The sequence below is a fragment of the Aethalodelphis obliquidens genome, unplaced genomic scaffold, assembly GCF_003676395.1.
Source record: "Aethalodelphis obliquidens isolate GAN/ISIS:26980383/991018 unplaced genomic scaffold, ASM367639v1 scaffold30, whole genome shotgun sequence".
Taxonomy (NCBI): Eukaryota; Metazoa; Chordata; class Mammalia; order Artiodactyla; family Delphinidae; genus Aethalodelphis; species Aethalodelphis obliquidens.
This window is the reverse complement of record NW_020837974.1, coordinates 19,092,322-19,114,883: the sequence shown is the minus strand read 5'-3', so window position 1 is coordinate 19,114,883 and position 22,562 is coordinate 19,092,322. Positions and strand designations below refer to the sequence as shown.

Genomic DNA, 22,562 nt, shown 5'->3' with positions numbered 1-22,562 from the left:
TGTGCAACCTTAAGCAAATTATTCGTCCTCTCTAAGCCTCAGCATCTTCACCTGCAAAAGTGAGGACAAAAGCACCAACTCCAAAAGATAACTTGTGAGGATTAACTGGATCATAATGCCACCAAACAGAGCAGACAACAACCTGAGTGATTTCCCAGACGCTTTCTAGCTGACCTCCCTGATCCCTCTCCTCCAGTCAATCTGCAGCTCTCAATGCCAACAAATTATCTTTCTAAATGCAATCTGATCAAGTCATTCTGCTGAGAAATTCTGATTGCTCCCTTCCTCCCCACGACCCGTAAAATAAGTTCCTAACATCTCAGCAAGATACGTGAGGCCCTTCCTAACCCGGCTCCAGCTCCATAAACCTCGGCCACAGCCTCATGGCCCCTGTGCTCAAGTTACATGAGACCACGTGATTACGCCCCCCCCACCCCCAGCCAATATAGACACCAGGCCCTTTCACACCCGCTGTGCGGGGCTCATTCAGGTCCCACGCGTGGGAAACCATTCATCCATCAGCCCCTCAAGTGCCATCGCCTCCTGAACTTCTCAACCTGAGCTGTTTCCTCCTTTATAACGTCTGTGATACACAGATGTGTATGCGGAGCTTATCACTGCACTATAGCCGTCCACCTGCCTGGCTGCCCAGAACTGGGGCCCCTTGAGGACTGGGACAAGGTCTCCTACACCTTTGTGTGACCAGCGTCTGGGACAGGACCCAGCTCACAGCAGTGCTCCGAGAAAGTCAGCTAAAGGGAAAGATCAACTTCAGAAGTGGGTTACATTTCTATTGTTTCCATCAGGCGGAAAGAAGTTAAAATAATAGGATATGGGAAATGATTACTCACCCTTCATTTTTGGCCCATAACAAGTTAGGGCCTAACACGATTGCAATGTTGCTGGGAGTCATTTTATTAATGTCACTGGTCTGAGCAAGCTTTGCAAGGAACTTGATTAAATACCTATGGAACAAAAGAGAAGGGGGAGAGCATCTACTCTGAAATATTTGGAGGAATAGTATCTCCCTGCCTGGGGGGCGCTCAGCCCCAGACTGCTCAGGTGCTAACTGCAGGGTGTTAAATGACTAAATCCAAATCCGGCTCGGGGTGTGTTCTTTGTTTCATGGAACAGATAGTTTAGGGCTTGAAAGGTGAAAACAGATCAAACGTAAACCTCAAAGATTTGATCTCTATATGCTGTGTATTTCTAATCCGTTTCTCCTTTATGCCCTATCTACCCCGAAATAGATTATACTATGATTAACAATGGGATCAATGTTTTTAATACAAACATAATAAAAAAACAGAAGTATAGTCATATTGCTTAAAAGAAACTGTATTTGAAAATGCTTTAGGCTGTAACTATGAAGATATCCAATCTATCATATAGATATACTCTCTTATGTACAAGAACAGCACTATAAAAGCAAAAAATTAAGGACAACCCAACTATCTACCAATAGGGGGCTGATTAAATAAATTACAACACAGCCACACAGTGGAGTACTATGCAGTCATAAAAAAGTAAGAAGTACTGATATGGAAAAACCTACAGGATGTATATTAAGCAAAGAAAGCAAGGAGGAGAATGATGTATATAATATACATTGCCATTTGGTTTTTTAAAAAAGTGAAAGCTGTGAGAGAAAGAAATGTTTGTACATATGTATATGTATATATATATATTTGATTCTATATGTATCATCTCTTGCTGACAGGATATATAAGAAACTGAAAACATAGTTTGTGTCTCAGGACAGGAAGTAGGGTGGCTGGGAGAGAGGAAGAGGAGAGAGATTTTTTCCAATGTACATCTTTGAACTTTGAACGACGGGAATGTCCTCCCTATTCAAAAAACAATTAGTAAACATTTTAATGAGTAAATTAAACAAAATAAAAGGCTAAATCCCAAAGTAAAAGAACTGTAATTCAGTCTCCACCATAAGACACTAAATGGGCTAAGAGTACCTGCAATTCCAAGCTGGGTGTGTTAAATGAGTCAGATAAGGAATATGATCTATATCAACGCACTCATAAGGCAAAATTGAGAGTTAAGATGTTAAAAGAGAATGTTTAGCTTAGCTTGGTGACAGGACCTAAGACTGAAATTAACGGTCAAGTGGCATACCAGAAATTTCACCAGTCAAGTATTTGTCATTTTGGACCAAATCCTCTCACAACATTTTCTTTGGTTTTAAATGACTTTGTTACCTGGGGCTACCTTTTACCCTTCTCTCTATGCTTCTTCAAAGTTATATTTTAAGTCAAAGGGAAAATAGAGGTTAAATCCTAGAAAGTTATTCCACGGTAAAATTTCCTAAAAACATAGTCATTCCATAAGCTAATACATAATCTGCATTTCTTGAAATTTTATTTAGTAGGATGATTTGTGCTCTGCTTAAAATAAATTATGTAGCATATATGAAAGATATTACAGAAAGTACAGCTATTGTTTAATTTTTGCCTTGTAGATACTGGACAATTTAGACTCCAAATCCAACATACTGTCAGTCAACCTTTCCACAAGAATTTTTTTCCCCAATAGCTGCAACGATAAAATGATCAGGCAACTTACCTATTAATGCCAGACACAATCAGTGTGCTTCAGGTGCATCACAGTAATATACACCAAATCCCCTTCCCAGCAAACCCGAGTTGCTCTCCAGAGCATTTTTTTGATGTGCCAAACAGGCTTGAATTAAACGGCCTCTGCTGTGGATTAAACCATTCTTCGCTGTAGCTTGGTGGCTTAATTTGCAGAATGCCAATCATACATACCTAAAGTTAACAAAATTTTGTGGTGGCAACTTCTGACATGTTCTCCACAAATCCTGAAGTTTTTTGTCTTGATCTTGTACACTGAGAAAAACAAATTTATTCATAACCATTTATTAATGCTCATTTTAGGAATACCTGTGTTCATCTGCTATATTCACAGCGATGCCTCTACTGACAGAGAAAGCACAGCTGGAAAACAGCACAGCGGGAGCTCCCTGGTGGTCCTAGTGGATCAGGTTTGGCACTTTCACTGCCATGGCCCGGGTTCAAGCCTTGGTCAGGGAACTGAGATCCCATGAGCTGCGTGGTGCAGCCAAAATTTTAAAAATAAATAAATAAAAAATGTTTTAAAAGCCCATTTTTTGGGAAAGAAATTTGGAGTCAAATACTAACCAACATACTCTGAGCAGTTAGTCAGCCTTGCCAAGACTCAGTCTCCTGATGTGCCAAACTGGGGATAAGAATGTTAATTCTGCCAAGTGACCGTGAGGCTTCAGAGGCAGAACAAGGAGGGACCCCCCCAGACCAATGCATGGCACACAGGAGACATTCTGAAAATTCTGTCTAGAAAACGTGCATATTCACGTACAGCCTTGGGGAGCCAGATGCTCCCAGCACCCAGACCCCTGGGTCTCTCCCTGCTCTCAGTACTGCTGAAAGGCTCCAGGCCAAGAAGCCCTTTCTGTTGTGAGGCAACTGCTGGAGGTCTTCTGCTGCAGAGTTTCAACGTGCAAGCTTTCACAGGCCCAAAGAGCCTGCAAAGCAGAGTCACCTCTGCCCACCAGCAGCACAGAGTGTTCGAAGTTGCCCACACGACATGCCTTTGGACTTAAAACCTCCTCCACAACTGAACCAGCCTGCAGAGCTTCGGGTAGGGCTTAAACATGATTATACTTTAGAAGCTAGTTGACGTGTCACCGGGAGGGGATGACAGTTCTCAAGTGTAGAAGCAACACACCGGTGGACGGATACCTTCCTTTACAGCTTATTTCCTCACAGGATGAGTTTGGGAGTCTCAGAACAGAGAGAAGAGTCAAGGCCTAGGAGAAGCGAAGAAGCCCACCCAATACGAGACCCTAGAACCCCGACCTGACACTGAGGGCAGGTTCCATTCCTTCAGCCCCACAAACACGGGCACTCACGGCAGGCTGCGCCCTGGGCTGGGTTCCAAGGACACAACCAGACCAAGGACTTACTCTGACTTTAAAATCCTCACCACCTACCAGGGACAAAGTCTCTCACTCCACAGCTACGGAGAAAAGCTCAGATGCCTGGTTCAAGTGACGACATAAAGCTCGTCGGAGCACACAGCTTATTTGATGGGAACGGGTGACTGCATCTGAAGACAGGGGGAGGAGTGGAAGGGCAGGGGAGGTGTGTTCCTCTTCCCTTACAGGTGAGGAATTAGGCACCTCTGAGTGAGAACCGGGAGGGACAAGTTGACAAGGATGTGGGCTGGTCGGCGGGAGAAAACCTCTAGAACTTTTGCAACAAGACTGCCTTGCCTAAACCAACTACTTCCGGGCAGACGGAAGCTGGGAATGGAGGGGAAGGGATAAACAACAGCTCTAAATACACTATTTTAATGTTATTATTATTTTTTTATAAATTTATTTATTTTTGGCTGTGTTGGGTCTTCGCTGCTGCACGCGGGCTTTTCTCTAGCTGCGGTGAGTGGGCGCTACTCTTTGTTGTGATGCGCGGGATTCTCATTGCGGTGGCTTCTCTTGTTGCAGAGCACTGGCTCTAGGCGTATGGGCTTCAGTAGTTGCAGCACGCGGGCTCAGTAGTTGTGGCGCACGGGCTTAGTTGCTCCGCTTCCCGGACCAGGGCTTGAACCCGTGTCCCCTGCATTGGCAGGTGGATTCTCAACCACTGCGCCACCAGGGAAGCCCTTTAATGTTATTTTTATGATCCCCAAGGGTAAGATGATTTACAAAGGGGACAGAGTATTGCGTCGTTTCCTTTAGCTTTTAAAACTAGGTGTTCTTTAAACTTACCTTGCAACTTGTGTCCATTCTTCATACAAATTAAAAGTCATCAAAGGTTCAGGCAGTTCCCGTAAATAGGACTTTAAAGCACCTGAAATTATTAACACCCTCTTTGAGTATGACAAGGGGCAAGGCCGGAACTCTCAGGATATATTATTTTGCAAATTGAAATGATCTCAACGATAACCGTTCACAATGTATAGAATAAATCATGAATTGGCAGGAGTGGTTACAGAATGAAATGCTCATAGAACAATTTCCATCCCTCGTAAAATATATTGAGAGATCAATAGAAAATAAAATTAGTTTCAAAGCTATCTTCTTAATAAGACATCATCTCTCTAGGCAGATGGAGATTTGGGGGTAAAAGGGAAGAAAATAAAAGCATGCCTCTAAACATCTGGATTATAAGCTACCTTCACCTTTACTTGATAATCAGGAAAACAAAACAAAACCCCCAAAACAGAACTAGAAAAGATATGTATGTGTAAGTGCACGCACACATGCTTTTCAGTTTTATTTGTCATTTCAGTTTTGTCACTTAAACTTATAAGGAGACCATTTAACTGTCACTTAATATTGGACCTTTAACTGATGATCTGTTACCACCTTGAGGGCGCCTCCTTGGAGCTCACCTGCTACAGCATGGGGGTCTGAGTAGAACTCATCCAGGTGAGAAGTAGAACAGTCTAAAGCAGCTTTCAGTTTCTTTAACTTGGAGGCCCCAGCCCCAATTCGGAAAAGGCCCTAAAGACATGAAAAGCCGTTAGTATCAAGTTCAAGTTGTGAGCCTTACACTGAGTGGCAGTAAAAATCTGATGGAAGAGCCTTCCACCCACCCCGCCCCCCCAGCTCCAGCACAGCTTATCCAGGAGAGCTGCAGGGCTGTCGGGAGGAGTAAAGAGGACTGAGCTTGTACCCCGGGCAGAGTGACAGGCAGAGAGCAGACCATTTTCAATCAGTGCTAGCTCGTGCCCTGCCCCATTGCCAAAATAACCATGCCTGTTAGGAATCTATTTAAAAGCTATATTTCATACTTCCACCAGGTTGATCACCATGGATTTTCTAAATTTAGGAATATTTTTTAAAAACTGAAATCTCAAGAAAAATTGTTAGGCTTGACTACCGGTCACTTTCACTGCCCTAAATGTTACTCGGAGAAAAACCCATGACAGGTCAGCCACGGGAGCAGGCCTGATGGAGACGTTGGGCCAGCACTTATAAGACTTGGGCTTTTAGCAACATTAATCTAGGCAGAGTTTCCTAACCTCAGCAGTACTGACACTTTGGGCCAGATAATTCTTTGTTGTGAGGCTGTCCTGTGCACTGAAGGATGTCTAGAAGCATCCCTGGTCTCTACCCCCTGGACAGACAGTAGCAACTCTTCCCTCTGCTCCCCAAGTTGTAACAATCAAAGATGTCTGCAGACCTTGCCAAAAGTTCCCCGGAGGCAGTGAAACCGGCCTTGGGTGAGGAGCTCTCATCTAGGCTGTTAGGAGCTGAGGTGACGTTGATGGGGTCAGGGTACGGGGGCGTGACTGGAAGCAAGTGCAAGGAAGGTTCCCCAGGGGGTTTCTTGATCTGGGTGCTGATTACATGGGTGAGTTCAGATGGTGAAAATGTATCAAGCTGTTCAGTTATGATACATGCACTTTTCTATATGTACGTTACACTTCAATACTAAGCTTTCAAAGGTTAAAAGAAGACTTGTGTTTTGATTCTAGCTCTGCCCCGGCATGAATTCCTCGTGTGCTGAATTCCTTGTCTACACAAGAAGAGTAATGTCTACACACAAGAGTAATGCTTGGTTCATGGGGTTTTCTGGGTAAGGATTCCACAAAATAAAGTATGTAAATGCCCCTCCCACTTCCACCCGACAACACAGTTCTACACAAATATAAAATTCGTGTTATTAGAAACTAAAGCTCATGGGAGCTCTGGTTCTATAGCACCTCATGAAATTCATTTTCACAAATCACAACCACAGTGTAAAATGAAATAATCAAATGGGGCCAACAAGAAAAAGGCAGAGTGTACTGCAGGTAGGCAAGGTAAGTACTGCTCTGTGAAACCTCTGTCTCATTTAGGGTCTACCACGGCAACATGGACAGGGTCTCAGCGTGAAATGTGGTCACGGTGAGCGCGGTTGGAGAGCCACTGGTCCGCAGAGGCCGGCCGGGGCGGTGGGGCCTCACCTCCTCCTTCATGCCCGTCTCCAGGAGCAGCATGACGCAGGCCTCAAGGGGCAGCGCGATCTCACGCCCGCTCCGCTTCAGGTGTTCTTCCAAAGGCGTCCCGAAGGCGGGCTTCTCTGCCCACTTATCTAGAGCAGCAGGTCATTCAGTAAGACACTAGACAACCTCACGGCATTGCCAAGTTATTTCCTCCCCCAAACTACTGAAGGGGATTTTTCTTTTTTTTTTTTTTTAAAGCCCGTAGCCAAGGATTTGGAAAGGGGGAAGCATCTATTCTCTTCGCTTTTGTCAGTTCCCATTTACTAGGGTACAAAATGTGTGCCAGGCTGGGGAGGTGACCAGTAGATCAGCGCCCTGACGCGCCCACGTGGCACCCAATGCAAGATGCCCAGTGGAAGCTGCGATGGTGCTTCTAGCCCAGCATCACACCCGCATTTACCCGAGACGGGTGGGCTGCCTTGCGCTAAAACCAGTGGTCCATCTAGGCACACTGTTTTCACTGAAATTTATCTAGCCATGAAAAGCATAACTGGTCTTCTACCTAGAGGACGAGAAGTAGACTCCTTCCATTAAAAAAGGAAATAATTTCTTAAAAATTTAAACACAGGCCAAGCATTGTCATACAGGACTGGAGAGGGCCCATGCCAACCCCTATTAGAGGCGACATCTCCAGTACATGCAGCACTTCTGGTGCCATATCCCCAAAGAGTCCAAGGCTCTGAGTAGGAGAGAATGTAGCCCCAAGGCAGCTGAGGCTGGAGGCTGTGCCGACAGCAGCAAAGCAATACTGCATATTATCTTCCAGTCGTATGCTCTGCTTCGTTCCACAAAAGATTTGAGGCAGCTTAGCAAAAAGACATACAATAAAGCGGGAAACAGAAACAGGCATTTCGGACATGGATGTATTGAAGGGGAGTAAGAGGGGTGTGGTTGGGCGCAGCCTGCCTGGCGGGGTGCAGAGATCCAGCACTGACTGAGAAGCACACAGAAGCCAAAGGGGGCACACCAGCTGGTGGAAAATACTCCACTGGGGAAGCGTGGTTCTTTCCAGCGACAGGAAGGGCTCATGTCCCTCTCAGCCTGCGGACGTGTGTCCTTCAGCCACTCTGGTATTCGAATCCTGGATTCCAGGCAGGCAGTGTAACCCTAGCGTGGCTCTGACACTGCCCTACACGTGAGAGCAGGCGGGGCCCATCACAGGAAGGAAAGTGAGATCCCACAAACCCGCAGACCTGGGCGCTTGTGAAAAGTCAAAACTTGATGGCAAGAGCAAGTAGGGTAAAGGTTAAAGGAAGGGGTGGGGAGGGCGGAAGGCAGTGGCCACTCTCAGAACTGTCCGGAGGCCCCTCGTCCCTGGCTTCAGCCCCGGCCCTGGTCAGTGGAATTCCAAACACAAGAAGCATCCAAGGGCCTGGCCCTTCTCAGAGCTCTGCGACAGTCCTCTCAAAGGCCAGATCTTACCTTGAATACTTTCTCCCTTTCATCTAAAGCAATGATTCTCAACACAGGCAGAAAAGGGCCAGCTGACCCTTCGCCTGGGCGGATACATCAGAATCACCCAGGGGGAGTTCTGCAAACGACTCCTGCCGTCACCTCCCCATGCCCGGCCCTACTATGCTGAGAGGCGGGCACAATCCAGACTCCTGCTGGAACTTTCTAGTAAACCCTGGACAGGGTGCCCTCCCCCACCTCGGTGGAAGGTTGGCAGAGGGTGGAGGTGAGAGCCGCTGACCTAGAGGCCACTCCGGAGGCAAACTCCACCGCAGGGGCTGCTCCTCAAACCACAGACCTCTGACATGCAAGGCCCTGCAGCAGGCACCCAGAGTTCACAGCGGCCCCCCCGCCCCTGGGATGAGAGCAGTCTACGTGTGAAGAAAACACAAGACACACAGGCAAACGCACAACAGCAATGAACAAGACAAGACGTGTTTGCTAAGCCGTGGCAGAAAAATGGTATAGACTAGGGTCGCAAACACAATCGTCTGCAGGGGCCGGATGGGCACTGGAGGTGCGGGATCGGGGTGGGCAGGGCGTGGTCGGCCAAGACGCAGCAGCTGCTCCTTGGCGTCAGAGCAATGTCACCACGCAGGAAAGCAGACCCAGCATCGCCAGGCCCTCTGGACTTTCAGGAGAAGCCAGAAGTTAGCACTGTTATGTGAAAAGAGTCTGATTTTTAAATGACGGCAATTAGTTTAAAAAGAAATTTATTTTTATTTTTAATGAGATATGGCTGTTTGCGACTTCTGGTGTAGACCATAAATGCTAGAGTGATTCAGGAGACGAAAGTGTTCACTGTTGGCTTCAGTTGTCAGAGAAGGCTTCTCAAAGAAGGGGAGCTTGGCGAAGGTCTTAGAAGATGGACAGGAATTAAATAGACCAGGAGGACTTAGGCTGAGAAAAGACCAGGGATCCTGAGTCTGGGGATGGACACTTTATTCCACACTTGCGCACCGGGCGACAGGGGCATGGAGTAGAGTGAGGCAGTGAGAATGACGAGGAGGGCACAGCAGAGGGAAAAAGGCACCTGGCGAGAGGGTATCAGAAAGGAAGGAAAAGATGGCTCCAAGGTTTGAAACCTGGATTGTTTGGAGAAAGGAGGTACCAAGGAGACGGAGGCGGGGAGGAAAGGCCAGCTGGTGTGGGGGAAGCATCAGTTTGCTTCTTGAGATACGCTGAGTTTAAGGTGACAGCCGGTCATCAAAGGGAACTGACACTGAGGCTGAGAGGATAGAGATGCAGGTGTCAGTGGAGGCCACCAAAATGAGGGGATTTTGAGAGAAAAGGTGGGAGGGAGGGAGAAGAACACAGGAGAAAGGACTGGATCTCAGGAAAGGCTTGACTTCTGAGGAGTGGCGACGGAAATGAGTCATTCAAAGAACCTCCCAGGAAAACGAAGGAGAATGCAACGAAACGGGGCATCACGCTGAGGACAGGCAGGTACCGAGCTAAGGCCAGCCGACCGAGAGTGTGAGACCAGGGTGCACAGGGGCACGGGGCAGACGGGCAAGTTTTTTTTTTCTCCTACCGTAAGGACACTCTGAGTCTTTCTGAAAACAGAGAAGAAGGAAGAGGAGGACAGAACTAAGATGAGAGGCAGATTTGCGGACAGGCAGAGGTGAGAAGGGTTGAATTCCAAGGCTTGGGTGAAGGCGGCAGCCTTAGAGAGAAAGAAGAATCTCATTTCCTTCACTGGCTACTCCCCCTCACACACCAGCTTCCCTTGTTCCATCCTAAACCTCTTCCCTGCCCCTGCCTGTTCCCCATGACTTTCTGACATATTTCTCTAGGGAAAATAGCCTTGGGTAAAAATAGAATGGGAGTTTAAAAAAAGGGGGCATGGCGCTGCTTAAATCTTCTCTTTTTTGGGCCCGTTAAGTCAACCTTTCCAAACCAGGCTTATAGCCATTCAAAGGCTAGGATGATGACGTTTACTGTTTTGTCCTGGGCAGGGCCCTGCACACAGAAGGTTCCCCACAAACACAGGCTCCCGGTGCTCTGACCTGGGCCAGCAAGAGTCAGCCCCTTGCGAGGCTGACTGTTCGCCAGCAGCTTCATTCCTTTGCACTCTGACTCAACCCCATTACCCACGGATCAGGAAATGGGATCGCTCTGGAAAGCAAGGGCAGCTCGTCCTCTGAAGATTGGCCCAGCAAATCAGAGCCACTACACTCAAGATGGCTAAAGACCTGGCTAAGGGGTCAGTCAAGACATAGCATTTTCTTTTCTTTTTTTTTTGGTCGCGCTGTGCGGCACGTAGGATCTTAGCTCCCCGAGCAGGGACCAAACCTGCGCCCCCTGCAGTGGAAGCGCGGAGTCTTAACCACTGGACCGCCAGGGAATTCCTACATAGAATTCTCTGATTCCAAAATCTAAGGACTTTCAGGCACAAAGTCACACCCTGCTGGGACTGCCTGCAATTTAGGGGAGGAGGAGTGGTATTCTTGAGGGGCCAGTGTGTACGCACAGACATAACCAGCCCCATTCACACACATGCTCAGTCTCTTTCACAATCACAGAGTCATCACACTCAGCACCTGGCTTGATCCTCTTTCGGCTTGAGACCAGTGGTTCTGTCTGTGGCACCTGAGTCCCAAATGTCAGGACTATACCATAAGCGAAAGAGTATAACAGGTCCAAAGGTGACAGAGGAATGTCTGATCATTTACTGATCTCTGCTGATAGATGCTCTGATGGCAAATCAGAGAGAATTAGAATCAAAAGTGTTAATGTTCAGTTTAAAACTAAACATCAAAGGAAAGTCTGGTCCACTCGTAAGTTGAGGGTAGGATCTGCAGTGTGCTTAAATATGGTGGGCAAAGTGAGTGCTGATGAGAACAAGATCTGAACGGGGTGGTCGTGGTCTCACAATTCAATCACACTGATTATGTGCCTGACGATGCGGTATCAGGTACTGGCTTCTAAAATTCCTTTTGGGAAGTCCAAAATTTTTTTCATAGGATGTATGCTCTTGGAATCACAGGGCTAGAATTAAGCCCTATGAAACAAATAACTGATTTGCAAAAAGATAATTAGAGGCTAGAATGTTTTGAGCCTATTTAGAGGATAGAAAAACAGATGCTTCCCCCAAAGGGTGCAGCTTTCTCTTCAACTGAAGATTTCAGAAGAACTGCAAATGTTCCATTAGTATGTTAATTTGCGTTTGGAAGAAATTAGAGAATGCAGCAAGGGAAGATGAAGGTGTGCTGGGAAATAGTGCCCGCCGAGGCAGAGAGGCTTTGTCCAAAGGAAATGCATGCAAAGGAGCTGAGTAAAGAAGAACAGAGGCAGAAGTGGCAGAGGCGAGAAGAAGGCATCAGGCCAGCACGCAGGTTACGTTACCTTGATGGGCTCGCAATTCGGGAAGGGCCTTTTCTAAGACTGCTAATGCTTTTCTATGGTAATCTGCTTGAGCTTCTAATAACTGAGAACAGACCCACATTCAAAAACAAAAGTAACGTTAGCATTGGATGGACACACACACAATGGCTGAGCAAAACCAAAAATGACATCTTTTGCAAAAAAGCTAAAATGACTCAACTTTTACAATGCTTTAACGTCTCGTCAGGGCAAAGTGCTTACCGTAACAAAAAATTTGCCATACTCCCCTTCTTTGGCCATAAAATTGTACATATCCGCTGCAAGTTGATCCTGGGTAAGTGGAAGAGAAGATAGGTCATTGAAGAAAAATGAGGTGAAAGAAAATACGAATTGATCTGTGAGCTCCTAGAGCAAACTGTAATGAAACAGCTGCAGATTAAACGTCCATCAACTCACTGGTACAATCATACACAGAGATAACGAAAAGAATAATCAAGCTTATTATGGACTGACATGGAAAGATCTCCAAGGTTTATTATTAATATGCCTTGTTAAGAAGCAAAGCACAGAGCACTACTTCTGGTATGGTATGTTACTATCTGGGTAAAAAAGGGAGAGGAAATATTTTTATCACCATGTTTGTATAAAAATACCCCTAGGGAAAAAAGCAAGAACTTAGTAACAGTGGTTACCTGTTGAGAGCAGTGGAAATTAGGAGGAGGAGGAGGACAGGGGCAGAAGAAAGACTTTACTGTATACCGTTTTATACTTTTTATATTTGAACTAATGTAAATAAATTACTTACATAAGAATTAAATAATTAGCTTAAAACTGATAGACTGGGCAATTGGATATATCCATATTTCCAATTTTCATATACATATTCATATATATACATATATATATTTTTAATGTACTACCTTCCGTTTTGGATTGGCCTCTGTATCTGGGAAAGTAAAACATTTCCCTGAGAGTTCACAAATAAATATAGACCTGCTTTCATGAGGGTCTGAACTTTGAGTTGATTCTCTGTGTGGTCCAGGAATCCTCGAACTGAGAAAGTTTAGTTTAAAATGGCTTGGTAATACTCTCTGGGAGACTCACTCCTAATCCCCAGAAGTCCCACAGATAAAGTCCCTCTTAAAATGAGCTCACAATACAAAACTGCAAAACAACCCACCATAAAGGAAACTCCCACCACTGTCATAAAGAACTTCAGAAAACAGAATTAACTAACAAAGACTTAAAATAAGTATATATAAATGATTAAAAGCATTAAAAAATAAATACTAAAAAGAATAATGCACTATCAAAAAAGGCAGACTTGAAGAATTAGAACTTTAAAATGAAAAATATAGTCAACAAAATTCAAAACTCAACGTTAATTAAACAGCAGATCAGACATAGCTAAAGAGAGAATCAGTGAAACAGAACTTAGATCTCAGGAAATTACCCAGAAGTTAACATAAAGAGAGAAGGAAATAGAAAATATTTTCATAAGTTTTTACCATTTGACTTTCTGACAAGCTGTGGTATGTAAGTTAAAAGAAGTCTCTCAAAAAAAAAAAAAAAGAAGAAGTCTCTCTTTGGGCTTCCCTGGTGGCACAGTGGTTGAGAGTCCGCCTGCCGATGCAGAGGACGTGGGTTCGTGTCCCGGTCTGGGAAGATCCCACATGCCGCGGAGTGGCTAGGCCCGTGAGCCATGGCCGCTGAGCCTGTGCATCCGGAGCCTGTGCTCCGCAATGGGAGAGGCCACAACAGTGAGAGCCCCGCGTACCACAAAAAAAAAAAAGAAGTCTCTCTTTTAACTTAGCCTATAATGCACCAGTTCAAACCCCCAAACTACTAGACAAATTTATATCCAATAAGGAGCCACTAGCCAAGATCTAGGTTAGACCAGATATGAAGAAGACTGCTGCGTAAATGACACTGGCAAAACTACAACTCTTCTGAACAAGAATAAGCCAGTGCAAGACTTTTGTCAGAAGCATTTGTGTGATTATCATCTTTTTAAATGTAAAGGCTATGGCATGACTTTGTGAGTCCAGTATTAATTCTTACCCACTATATTATTTTCAACAAGTCATTTTACTGCAGTTAGCTGTCCAAGGTTTGCCATCATGAAAAGTGAATTATAGCATGACCTGAATAAACTAAAATAGAGCAGTCTTAATGCTATCTAGTAGAATGTGGAGACCATTATTGGAAAATGATGAATAATAAGAGGAGGAAAAGTCTCAGGCGATGATCCTAAGATTCACCAAAGACCTGTTTCTTTACCACCTCAAATAACATTTGGAATAAACATTTATCTTTGTAGATAGATGCATAGAGAATAACCACCTAGTCTGGAATTTAGATTATGAGATACAAATTTTCATTTCTTCCAAATTAGAAGCCAATTGTCCTAGCAACATTTTAAAAATAATCCTTCCCTTTTCTATGGATATATCATGACCCCTTTACTATATATTCAACCCTTAAATATAACAGCATTCATTCCAGAAAACCTATACAATTCCATGGATCTATTTTTGTGCCTATTGCACATTGTTTTAATTGCTGTAATTTTATGATACGTTTTTATAGTTTCTCCTTTTATTCTCCGATTCTTCATTTTAAATAAGCTTAGACGTTTTTGTCAAGTTTTTAAAAATATCCTACTTGAATTTTTTCCAATTAATTATTTTTTTCTGCATTGGGTCTTCATTGCTGTGCGTGGGCTTTTTCTCTAGTTGCAGAGAGTGGAGGCTACTCTTTGTTGCGGTGTGCGGGTTTCTCATTGCAGTGGCTTCTCTTGTTGTGGAACATAGGCTCTAGGCATGTGGGCTTCAGTAGTTGCGGCATGTGGGCTCAGTAGTTGTGGACGGGCTCTAGAGTGTAGGCTCAGTAGTTGTGGCACACGGGCTTAGTTGCTCTGCGGCATGTGGAATCTTCCCAGACCAGGGCTCGAACCCATGTCCCCGGCAGGTGGACATTGGCAGGTGGATTCTTAACCACTGCGCCACCAGGGAAGTCCCTGAATTTTATTTTTAAATAATGCTTTATTCTGAGTATAAAGTAATGTAGAGTCTTAGAAAATAAAGAAAGAAGGAAGAAGAAAATAAAACCTACCTTGAATATCATTCAGGGAATCCTAATAGGAATTATGTAAAACATTAAATAATTTGCAATATTTGACCTTTCATCCATCACTTGGAAAAACCAAAAGATTGATTTAAGTACATATTCATTAGGGAATTCTCCTACCTTGCACTGTTCTACTTTATTTCCAGCTTCATCCATCTCTTCCTTTAGGGTATCTATTTTTGATGGAAGCCCCTGAAAGTTGGTTGCTGAAGATTTGTGAGCCTGGTTCCATCTGCAAAGCACAGGCATAGCCATTATTTGAGAAGCAGCTGTATATACTCAACCTTATGGAGTTAAGGACCTAATGGAGACAGACTCATTCCCCAAAACTGATTCTACCTGGGACAGGTATCAGCACCTAGGATGGCAGCTTCTCTGGAGTTTATCCTTTAAGAATGGAAACGGGCAAAGGTGACACTGGCTTCCCGCTGTGATGGGACTGTGGTAGTGCTGAGAGTAGCTGTCTGCTCTGAGCAGAACTGGCCATGCCTTGTCCCATGCAAGCCCAACTGCTGCAAATCAATCCGTGGAACCCCTTCCCCTACTGTCCAATCTTGGGCTCTTACCCATCAAACACCCCCTTGTTCTCTTGCTTTGATCTAGAATGTTCCCTGTGCCACTGGGGGTCAGTTGCTGCTCTTCAGGACCCCTTATAACACCGCCTACTACCATCCTGACTTGTGATTACTTTCAGTAAGTGAAAGCCAGAACTTCAGTCATGGAGCTAGTAATTGATAGCTGTGAAAGCATGTTAAGAATTAAAATCATTTGTAAGGATAAATACTAGTATCTAAGCAAATCTGAAACATAATGTGGAATGTTTATATTCCCTTCCTAAATAAGTCAAAAGGACCCCCTCCCCCCAAATTATACTATAGCAATAGTCGGGGGAAGTGAATGGGGAATAATAATCTAAAACAATTTCTATTTGGTTTTCAAGTGTGTTTTGACCTTCTGTTTAAATACGGACATGCCTGCTATGGCAGAAAGTTCTAGCACTTTATTTATTTATCTTTCTTAAAGCCTTTACCTTTCAGACATGACAGAAAAATCTTACAGGTACACGTGGAAAAGTAATACATGATCACAGTTGAAAGTGAAGACAATCTAGTCAGAAAGCTTTTACTCCTGTCAGCTAACGTTGAAGCTCAAGTTCTGAGTATGACATGCTGCGGGGCTGAAAGCAATGGGAATTTGCCTTCTTCCTCTCCCTCTCCTTCAACAGGATCCACACCAACCTCCTCACAATCCTTCTCAAGGGCAGCCATGTCCTCACGGGCCTCAGAAAACTCTCCTCCCTCCATGCCCTCACCCACGTACCAAAGGCATGCTTGGCATACATCAGGTCAAACTTGTGGTCCAGGCGAGCCCAGGCCTCAGCGATGGCTGTGGTGTTGCTCAGCTTGCACACAGCTTGCTGTACTTTGGCCAGGTCTCCACCAGTGGGAGGCTGGTAATTAGTGCCAACTTTGAAGCCAGTGGGGCACCAGTCCACAAACTGGATGCTGCGCTTGGTCTTGATGGTGGCGATAGTAGCATTGACACCTTTGGGAACCATGTCACCATGGTACAACAGGCAGCATGCCATGCATTTACCACGGTGAGGGTCGCATTTCACCATCTGGTTGGCTGGCTCAAAGTAAGCATTGGTGATCTCTGCTACAGAAAGCTGTTCATGGTAGGCTTTCTCAGCAGAGATGACAGGGGCCTATGTGGCCAGAGGGCAGTGCGTGTGGGGATAGGGCACCAGGTTGGTCTGGAATTCTGTCAGATCAACATTCAGGGCTCCATAAAATCTCAGGGAAGCAGTGATGGAGGACACGATCTGGCTAACAAGGCGGTTAAGATTCGTGTAGGTTGGGCACTCAATATCGAGGTTTCTACGACAGATGTCATAGATGGCCTCATTGTCTACCATGAAGGCACAGTCAGGGTGCTCCAGGGTGGTGTGGGTGGTGAGGATGGAGTTGTAGGGCTCAACTACAGCTGTGGAAACCTGGCGGGCTGGGTAAATGGAGAACTCCAGCTTGGACTTCTTGCCATAATCGACAGAGAGTTGCTCCATCAGCAGGGAGGTGAACCCAGAACCAGTTCCCCCACCAAAGCTGTGGAAAACCAAGAAGCCCTGAAGACCTGTGCACTGGTCAGCTAGTTTCCGAATTGGGTCCAAGATGGGGTCAATGATCTCCTTGCCAATGGTGTAGTGACCTCGGGCATAGTTACTGGCAGCATCTTCCTTGCCTGTGATGAGCTGCTCAGGGTGGAAGAGCTGGCGACAGGTGCCAGTGTGAACTTCATCATTGACCGTGGGTTCCAGGTCCACAAACAATGCCCTGGGCACATGCTTGCCAGCGCCTGTCTCACTGAAGAAAGTGTTGAAGGAGTCATCTCCTCCCCCAGGAGTCTTGTCACTTGGCATCTGGCCATCGGGCTGGATGCCATGTTCCAGGTAGTAGAGCTCCCAGCAGGCACTGCCGATCTGGACACCAGCCTGGCCAACATGGATGGAGATGCACTTATGCATGGTGGCTACAGGTCAGCAGGCACAGGCAACAGGAGTGGATACCGGGTCCTGGTTACCGTCCTCAACAAGCTAAGAGTCGAGGTTAAGTAACGCACTCTCTAGCACTTTAAATTTAAACATGGGTATGACATCGATGCAGCATGAAAGCCCATGTTAGCAACTTATCAAGCTTCCCAGATGACTGCATTGCCCCCAGAATGCTCTGCCCTGCCCTCTTTCACATTGCTGTTGTGATGCACTTCGCCACAGCAAGGCTTCAGTAAATCTGCTGAAGCTGGCAACGGAAAGAGCATGGACTTCGGAGTCTGACAGGCTGAAGCCTGAAGCTCGGTTCTACCTTCACTGGCCGTGTGACCTTTGGCAACGGCCTCACCTCTCTGTGCCTCAGGTTGTCTCATCTGTCAAACTAAGGAAACAAATACCGTCTGCCCGGCAGAACTGTCATGAGCAGCAGAAGAGAGAATAAATATATATATGCCTGCGTGTGAATATGATCGATTCCCACTAATGTTAGCTATCACCATTTTCCTCCAGGGAAAAGCCACAGGAATAAGTCAAATAAAGAAGAAATATTGATCTGTTTCAGTTTCTCTAATACCTACTTTGATTCGTTAAGTGAACAGGACCATGAATGCAGGACCAAGAATCAGTGCTGAAATCTCCTCCGGGATACATGTGCTGCAGATGTAAGATTCCTGGCATCTATGATATCGCTCAACCAACTCCAGCAAGAGCGCACTCACGGCCTCGTTTAATTAACTGTTAGAACATTTTTCCTTATCTTCAGCAAAAATCTACCACAGGGGGGCCTGCACTCCCTGATCCTGGTTCTGGCCACAGGGCTCTAATCACACGTGTGCGTGTGACAAGGAGACGGCAGACTCTGCGTTCAGAATCCTAGCCCTGCCGTTTATTATCTCTAAGACGCAAAGCAAGTCACAGACACGGCATGTGCAGGTGCCTCCAGTGTCTGTACAACAAGTCTCCTCTCAAAGTAGGGGGTGTCACGTAACCTCCTAACCTCTGTCCCCTCCAACTCTCACTGAAGGGCCTCTGCACTTAGTGTCCAACACGGAGCCTGACCCACAGCAAGCACCTACTCAATGTCTGCTGAAAACACAAGTGGACAAATGAATAGAGATTGCTGGGAGAATCGAAAGAGCTGACATATCACATACATAGTCTGATATCTGGCACGTGGCAAGTGTCCAGTAAGTGGTGGCAATGATCGTGTTCACCATGTGCTAATTCCTAGATGTCCCTCTTATCATCTCAACTTTTCTTAAGTCAGGACATGTCTTACCAATTGATTTGTACACTTAATAAAGTGGTGTTTCTATTTCATTTTCCCCCCAAAATCGGATATTAAATCACTGGTGCATCTGACACTCAGCGACATTTTAGAAACAAGGAAATCTGCAATAAAAGCATCTGATACGGGGCTTCCCTTGTGGTGCAGTGGTTAAGAATCTGCCTGCCAATGCAGGGGACACGGGTTCAAGCCCTGGTCCGGGAAGATCCCACATGCCACAGAGCAACTAAGCCTGTGCGCCACAACTACTGAGCCTGTGCTCCGCAACAAGAGAAGCCACCGCAATGAGAAGCCCAAGCACCACAACCAAGAGTAGCCCCCGCTCACTGCAATTAGAGAGATCCCACGCGCAGCAACGAAGACCCAACGCAGCCAAAAAAAAGCACCTGACACGTAGAAAGTTAGTAAATGATCTCTGTATCTCCATTTATTTGCCAAACATAAATAATCATGTCTACTTCACAAGAGTGCAATGAGGATTAAAAGAGTTAACGAAGCAGGGCTCAGCAAAGCCACTTGCTTTTGTAAATAAAGTTTTATTCGAACACAGACTTGCTCATTCATTTATGTATTGCCCAGGGCTACTATTATGCTACAACAGCAGAGCTGAGTAGTTGGAACAGGGGGCATCTGGGTTGCAAAGCTGAAAATATTTAGTACCTGGCCCTTTACAGAACAAGTCTGTCAACCCTTGTATAAGGTATGAGAAAGGATGGGGCCCATGGCAGCTACCTCCCTACTCCTCTCATATGAGTCATTGATACAAATGCCCTCACGGATGGAGCTGAGGCTGGAGCCCAGCCGCGGAGCACTACAGACATCTGATATCAGCCCTCTGGGATGGCTACTAGGTCTTACTTAGTTCCTCCCTGTTGAGCACAGCATTTCTTGATTGTGAAAAACGATCCTAACCACACAGGTGTTTTTTGACACAGTGGGACGCTTAGCAGCTGCTGAGATCACAGATCTATTTATTCCTAAACTCCACTACTCCAAGGACAACGCTCTTAGAACTGTCTGCCACCGTTTCTTCTCCCCAGAATACACTTATTTTTTTTTTTTCCCTGTCTCCTTTCACTGTTGGTTGACTAAGAACAGGGTGTTCTAACATCATCCCGCTGCCATGCTTGGGAGAATGAGGCCTGAAAGCAGGTGTAAGTAGGCTGTGACTCAGTCTGTGAGTCAAGTGTGTGAATCTGTGATGACGTCTGTTTTGTGCACCCGGTGGTCTTTATCCGTGTTGAGGAGGGGGATGGTTGCTGGGGATGTGACAGAAAACCGCATTATTGGTTATTTTTCACAGCTTTATCTTACCTGGCTCTGACCGAGTCCCAGTCTAAAACCAATCTGGCGAGCTGCTTCCTCTGTTTCTGGATGTTAGGAATCTCTACCTGGACAGAAGAACACACCACATATGAAATGGGACGAGCTTCGGGGTTTTCAGTTTAACCTCTGAAAGTGCAATCTTTATTAACCATTTTCTTTTTTTTCTTAGGCAAAGGATTTTGTACCCTCAACTTACTCTCCTTATTTCCAAAAAGAAGTGTATGCCAAAGCCACTGATTATTGTTAAAGTTTCAGACACAAGTGAACCATTCCCCACCCATCCCCCGCCAAAGCACCCACCTCTGCTATGCCGTACAGAGGGTCCACGATCTCCTTCTCGACAAAGACTTCATGCTGAGAGAGTTCCAGAGCCAGCTGATTCTCAGCATCTCCACACGTCTCCAGCATCTTCCTTTAAAAACAAGATGCCCAACAACAAACATACGTCCATTAAATCTGGCACCAGATTCCCACACTGAGCCAGCTCTGCTCTCCATACGATGGGAACGCATTAGGGCGCTATACAATAGAGACCTGAAAGTACTATAAACTTAGGGCGTGAGTCCACAGACTTGTGCTTTAAAATGAACAAGACTGGGCTTCCCTGGTGGCACAGTGGTTGAGAGTCCGCCTGCCGATGCAGGGGACACGGGTTCGTGCCCCGGTCCGGGAAGATCCCACATGCCGCGGAGTGGCTGGGCCCGTGAGCCATGACTGCTGAGCCTGTGCGTCCGGAGCCTGTGCTCCGCAACGGGAGAGGCCACAACAGTGAGAGGCCCGGGTACCGCAAAAAACACACAAAAAAACACTCTACTTTGCTTCACCTATTACCGCCCCATCAAGAACGGCTATCACTGGCTTCCCTGGTGGTGCAGTGGTTAAGAATCCGCCTGCCAATGCAGGAGACACAGGCTCGAGCCCTGGTCCAGGAAGATCCCACGTGCCGTGGAGCAACTAGGCCCGTGAGCCATGGCCGCTGAGCCTGCGCATCCGGAGCCTGTGCTCCGCAACTGGAGAGGCCACAACAGTGAGAGGCCCGCGTACCAAAAAAAAAAATAATAATAAAATAAAATGCACAAGACTATCTCAGGTATAATTTGTGTGTACACATGCGGATGTGTGTGAACAGTGAGGTGAGAACTCACTGAAAGATTAGGTCCTCTGGTCAGGTGAAAAGCAAGTATTCTCAAAAGTACGCTGAAAATCTTTTAAATCATATGTAACGTTTATTATACTATACTGTTTTCTGTCTGCTAGTAAGTCCGGCCTAGGCAGTGTCCTTCAAAGAACGACAGAGCATTGTAGGTCGTGGAGCATGGCAGACCCTGGGAAATGGGCTGAAAAGTCCAAAGGCCATATCCAGCTGGGAAAGGAGGGCCCACGTTACAGCAGGAGAGAGCAGACAGGATCAAAGGACACTGGCCTTGTAGAGAAGCAAGTAGAAAGAAAGGTCAACCTTCCCTCTTACAATGAAAACAGCTTTATTATTAGATTTTAAACTTATTTATGTCATACATGCTCCTTGTAAAAAAAAAAATCCACATAATTCAGAAAAGGCACTATTTTGAGACAACCTCCACTGACATTACAGTGATCATCTTTAAAAGAAGTGACTTTTAAGGACTAAATGGGGCTGGTCAGGGCTTATAAATCTGAGTCAACACCTGGACCACAGAAGGGACTGAGTTCTTTACATCCAAGCTCAGCAGATTAAATAATCGACCTTATCAATTACTTTTGTTATTGGCCCTTTGTATCATCTATCCTTGCTTCTACTAAAAGGATGATTCTCTAGCATCCCAGTGGCCTCCCATGGGGCCTCAGCCTCTGGTCACACATGTGGCTGCCATGTACACCACCCAGCCATCCACCTCTACCAACCCACAGGGTGCATGGCTCTCTTTCTGAAATAGCCCAACTCTTACCCCAGGAGAGAGTCTTCTAGCTGAGTTGATGCTTCTTGCATATTCTGAGCGAGAGCTGTCACAGGGAGTTTTTTCTGGAAGGCAGAAGGCAATGCATTTTTTTTTTCATTATAATTGACACCCATTCTCAATTACCTACTTCAGATCTTCAGTCACTGGTTTCTCCTCCAGGTAAACTGCACAGGTAAGAGATATCCTGTCTGGGTTCAGGTTCTGGTCTCAAAGGTATGAGTTGTGTGACTTAAGCTCTGTGTCAGTTTCCTCATGCCTGGAAATTAGGGATAACAGTGCAAGGGTCCTAGGGCTGTCCGTTGACTAAAGGAGATATTCAAGGTCAAGTACCCCAAGTAAATGTATCACGTAACATTTACTGAGTACACGATAAGTACTCAGTAAATGTTAGCTGCTATTATTACTGTTGTCGTTGCTATTACTATAATTACTATAATCAAGGGCATACTATGACCCAGGCGCTGGGGACGTAAGGCATACACCGCACCCTCTGATTATCATGACAAATGCAATGGAGTGCTCAATTTTAAAAGCTTTCGCTAGAATACTC

At 45.7% G+C, this 22,562-nt stretch overlaps 1 protein-coding gene and 1 pseudogene across 14 annotated transcripts in view; both read right to left on the bottom strand.

Moving 5' to 3' along the window:
- Positions 1–22,562, bottom strand: part of ARHGAP17 (Rho GTPase activating protein 17) — an 89,111-nt gene that overhangs the window by 21,979 nt on the left and 44,570 nt on the right. For all 14 annotated transcript variants that reach the window (XR_003437082.1, XR_003437083.1, XR_003437079.1 and 11 more), the window contains 11 exons: positions 22,001–22,074; positions 20,376–20,487; positions 20,064–20,140; positions 15,034–15,145; positions 12,046–12,114; positions 11,806–11,887; positions 6,967–7,094; positions 5,407–5,518; positions 4,781–4,862; positions 2,781–2,861; positions 852–965 (listed from right to left, as the gene is read on the bottom strand). Coding sequence is in view for 9 of the 14 variants with exons in the window: in XM_027126594.1 (XP_026982395.1) it covers positions 852–965; positions 2,781–2,861; positions 4,781–4,862; positions 5,407–5,518; positions 6,967–7,094; positions 11,806–11,887; positions 12,046–12,114; positions 15,034–15,145; positions 20,064–20,140; positions 20,376–20,487; positions 22,001–22,074 (1,043 nt within the window). In the remaining 5 variants the exon portion in view is untranslated. The remainder of the gene's footprint in view (positions 1–851; positions 966–2,780; positions 2,862–4,780; positions 4,863–5,406; positions 5,519–6,966; positions 7,095–11,805; positions 11,888–12,045; positions 12,115–15,033; positions 15,146–20,063; positions 20,141–20,375; positions 20,488–22,000; positions 22,075–22,562) is intronic.
- On the bottom strand, positions 15,152–18,967 carry LOC113630760 (tubulin alpha-1B chain-like; annotated as a pseudogene).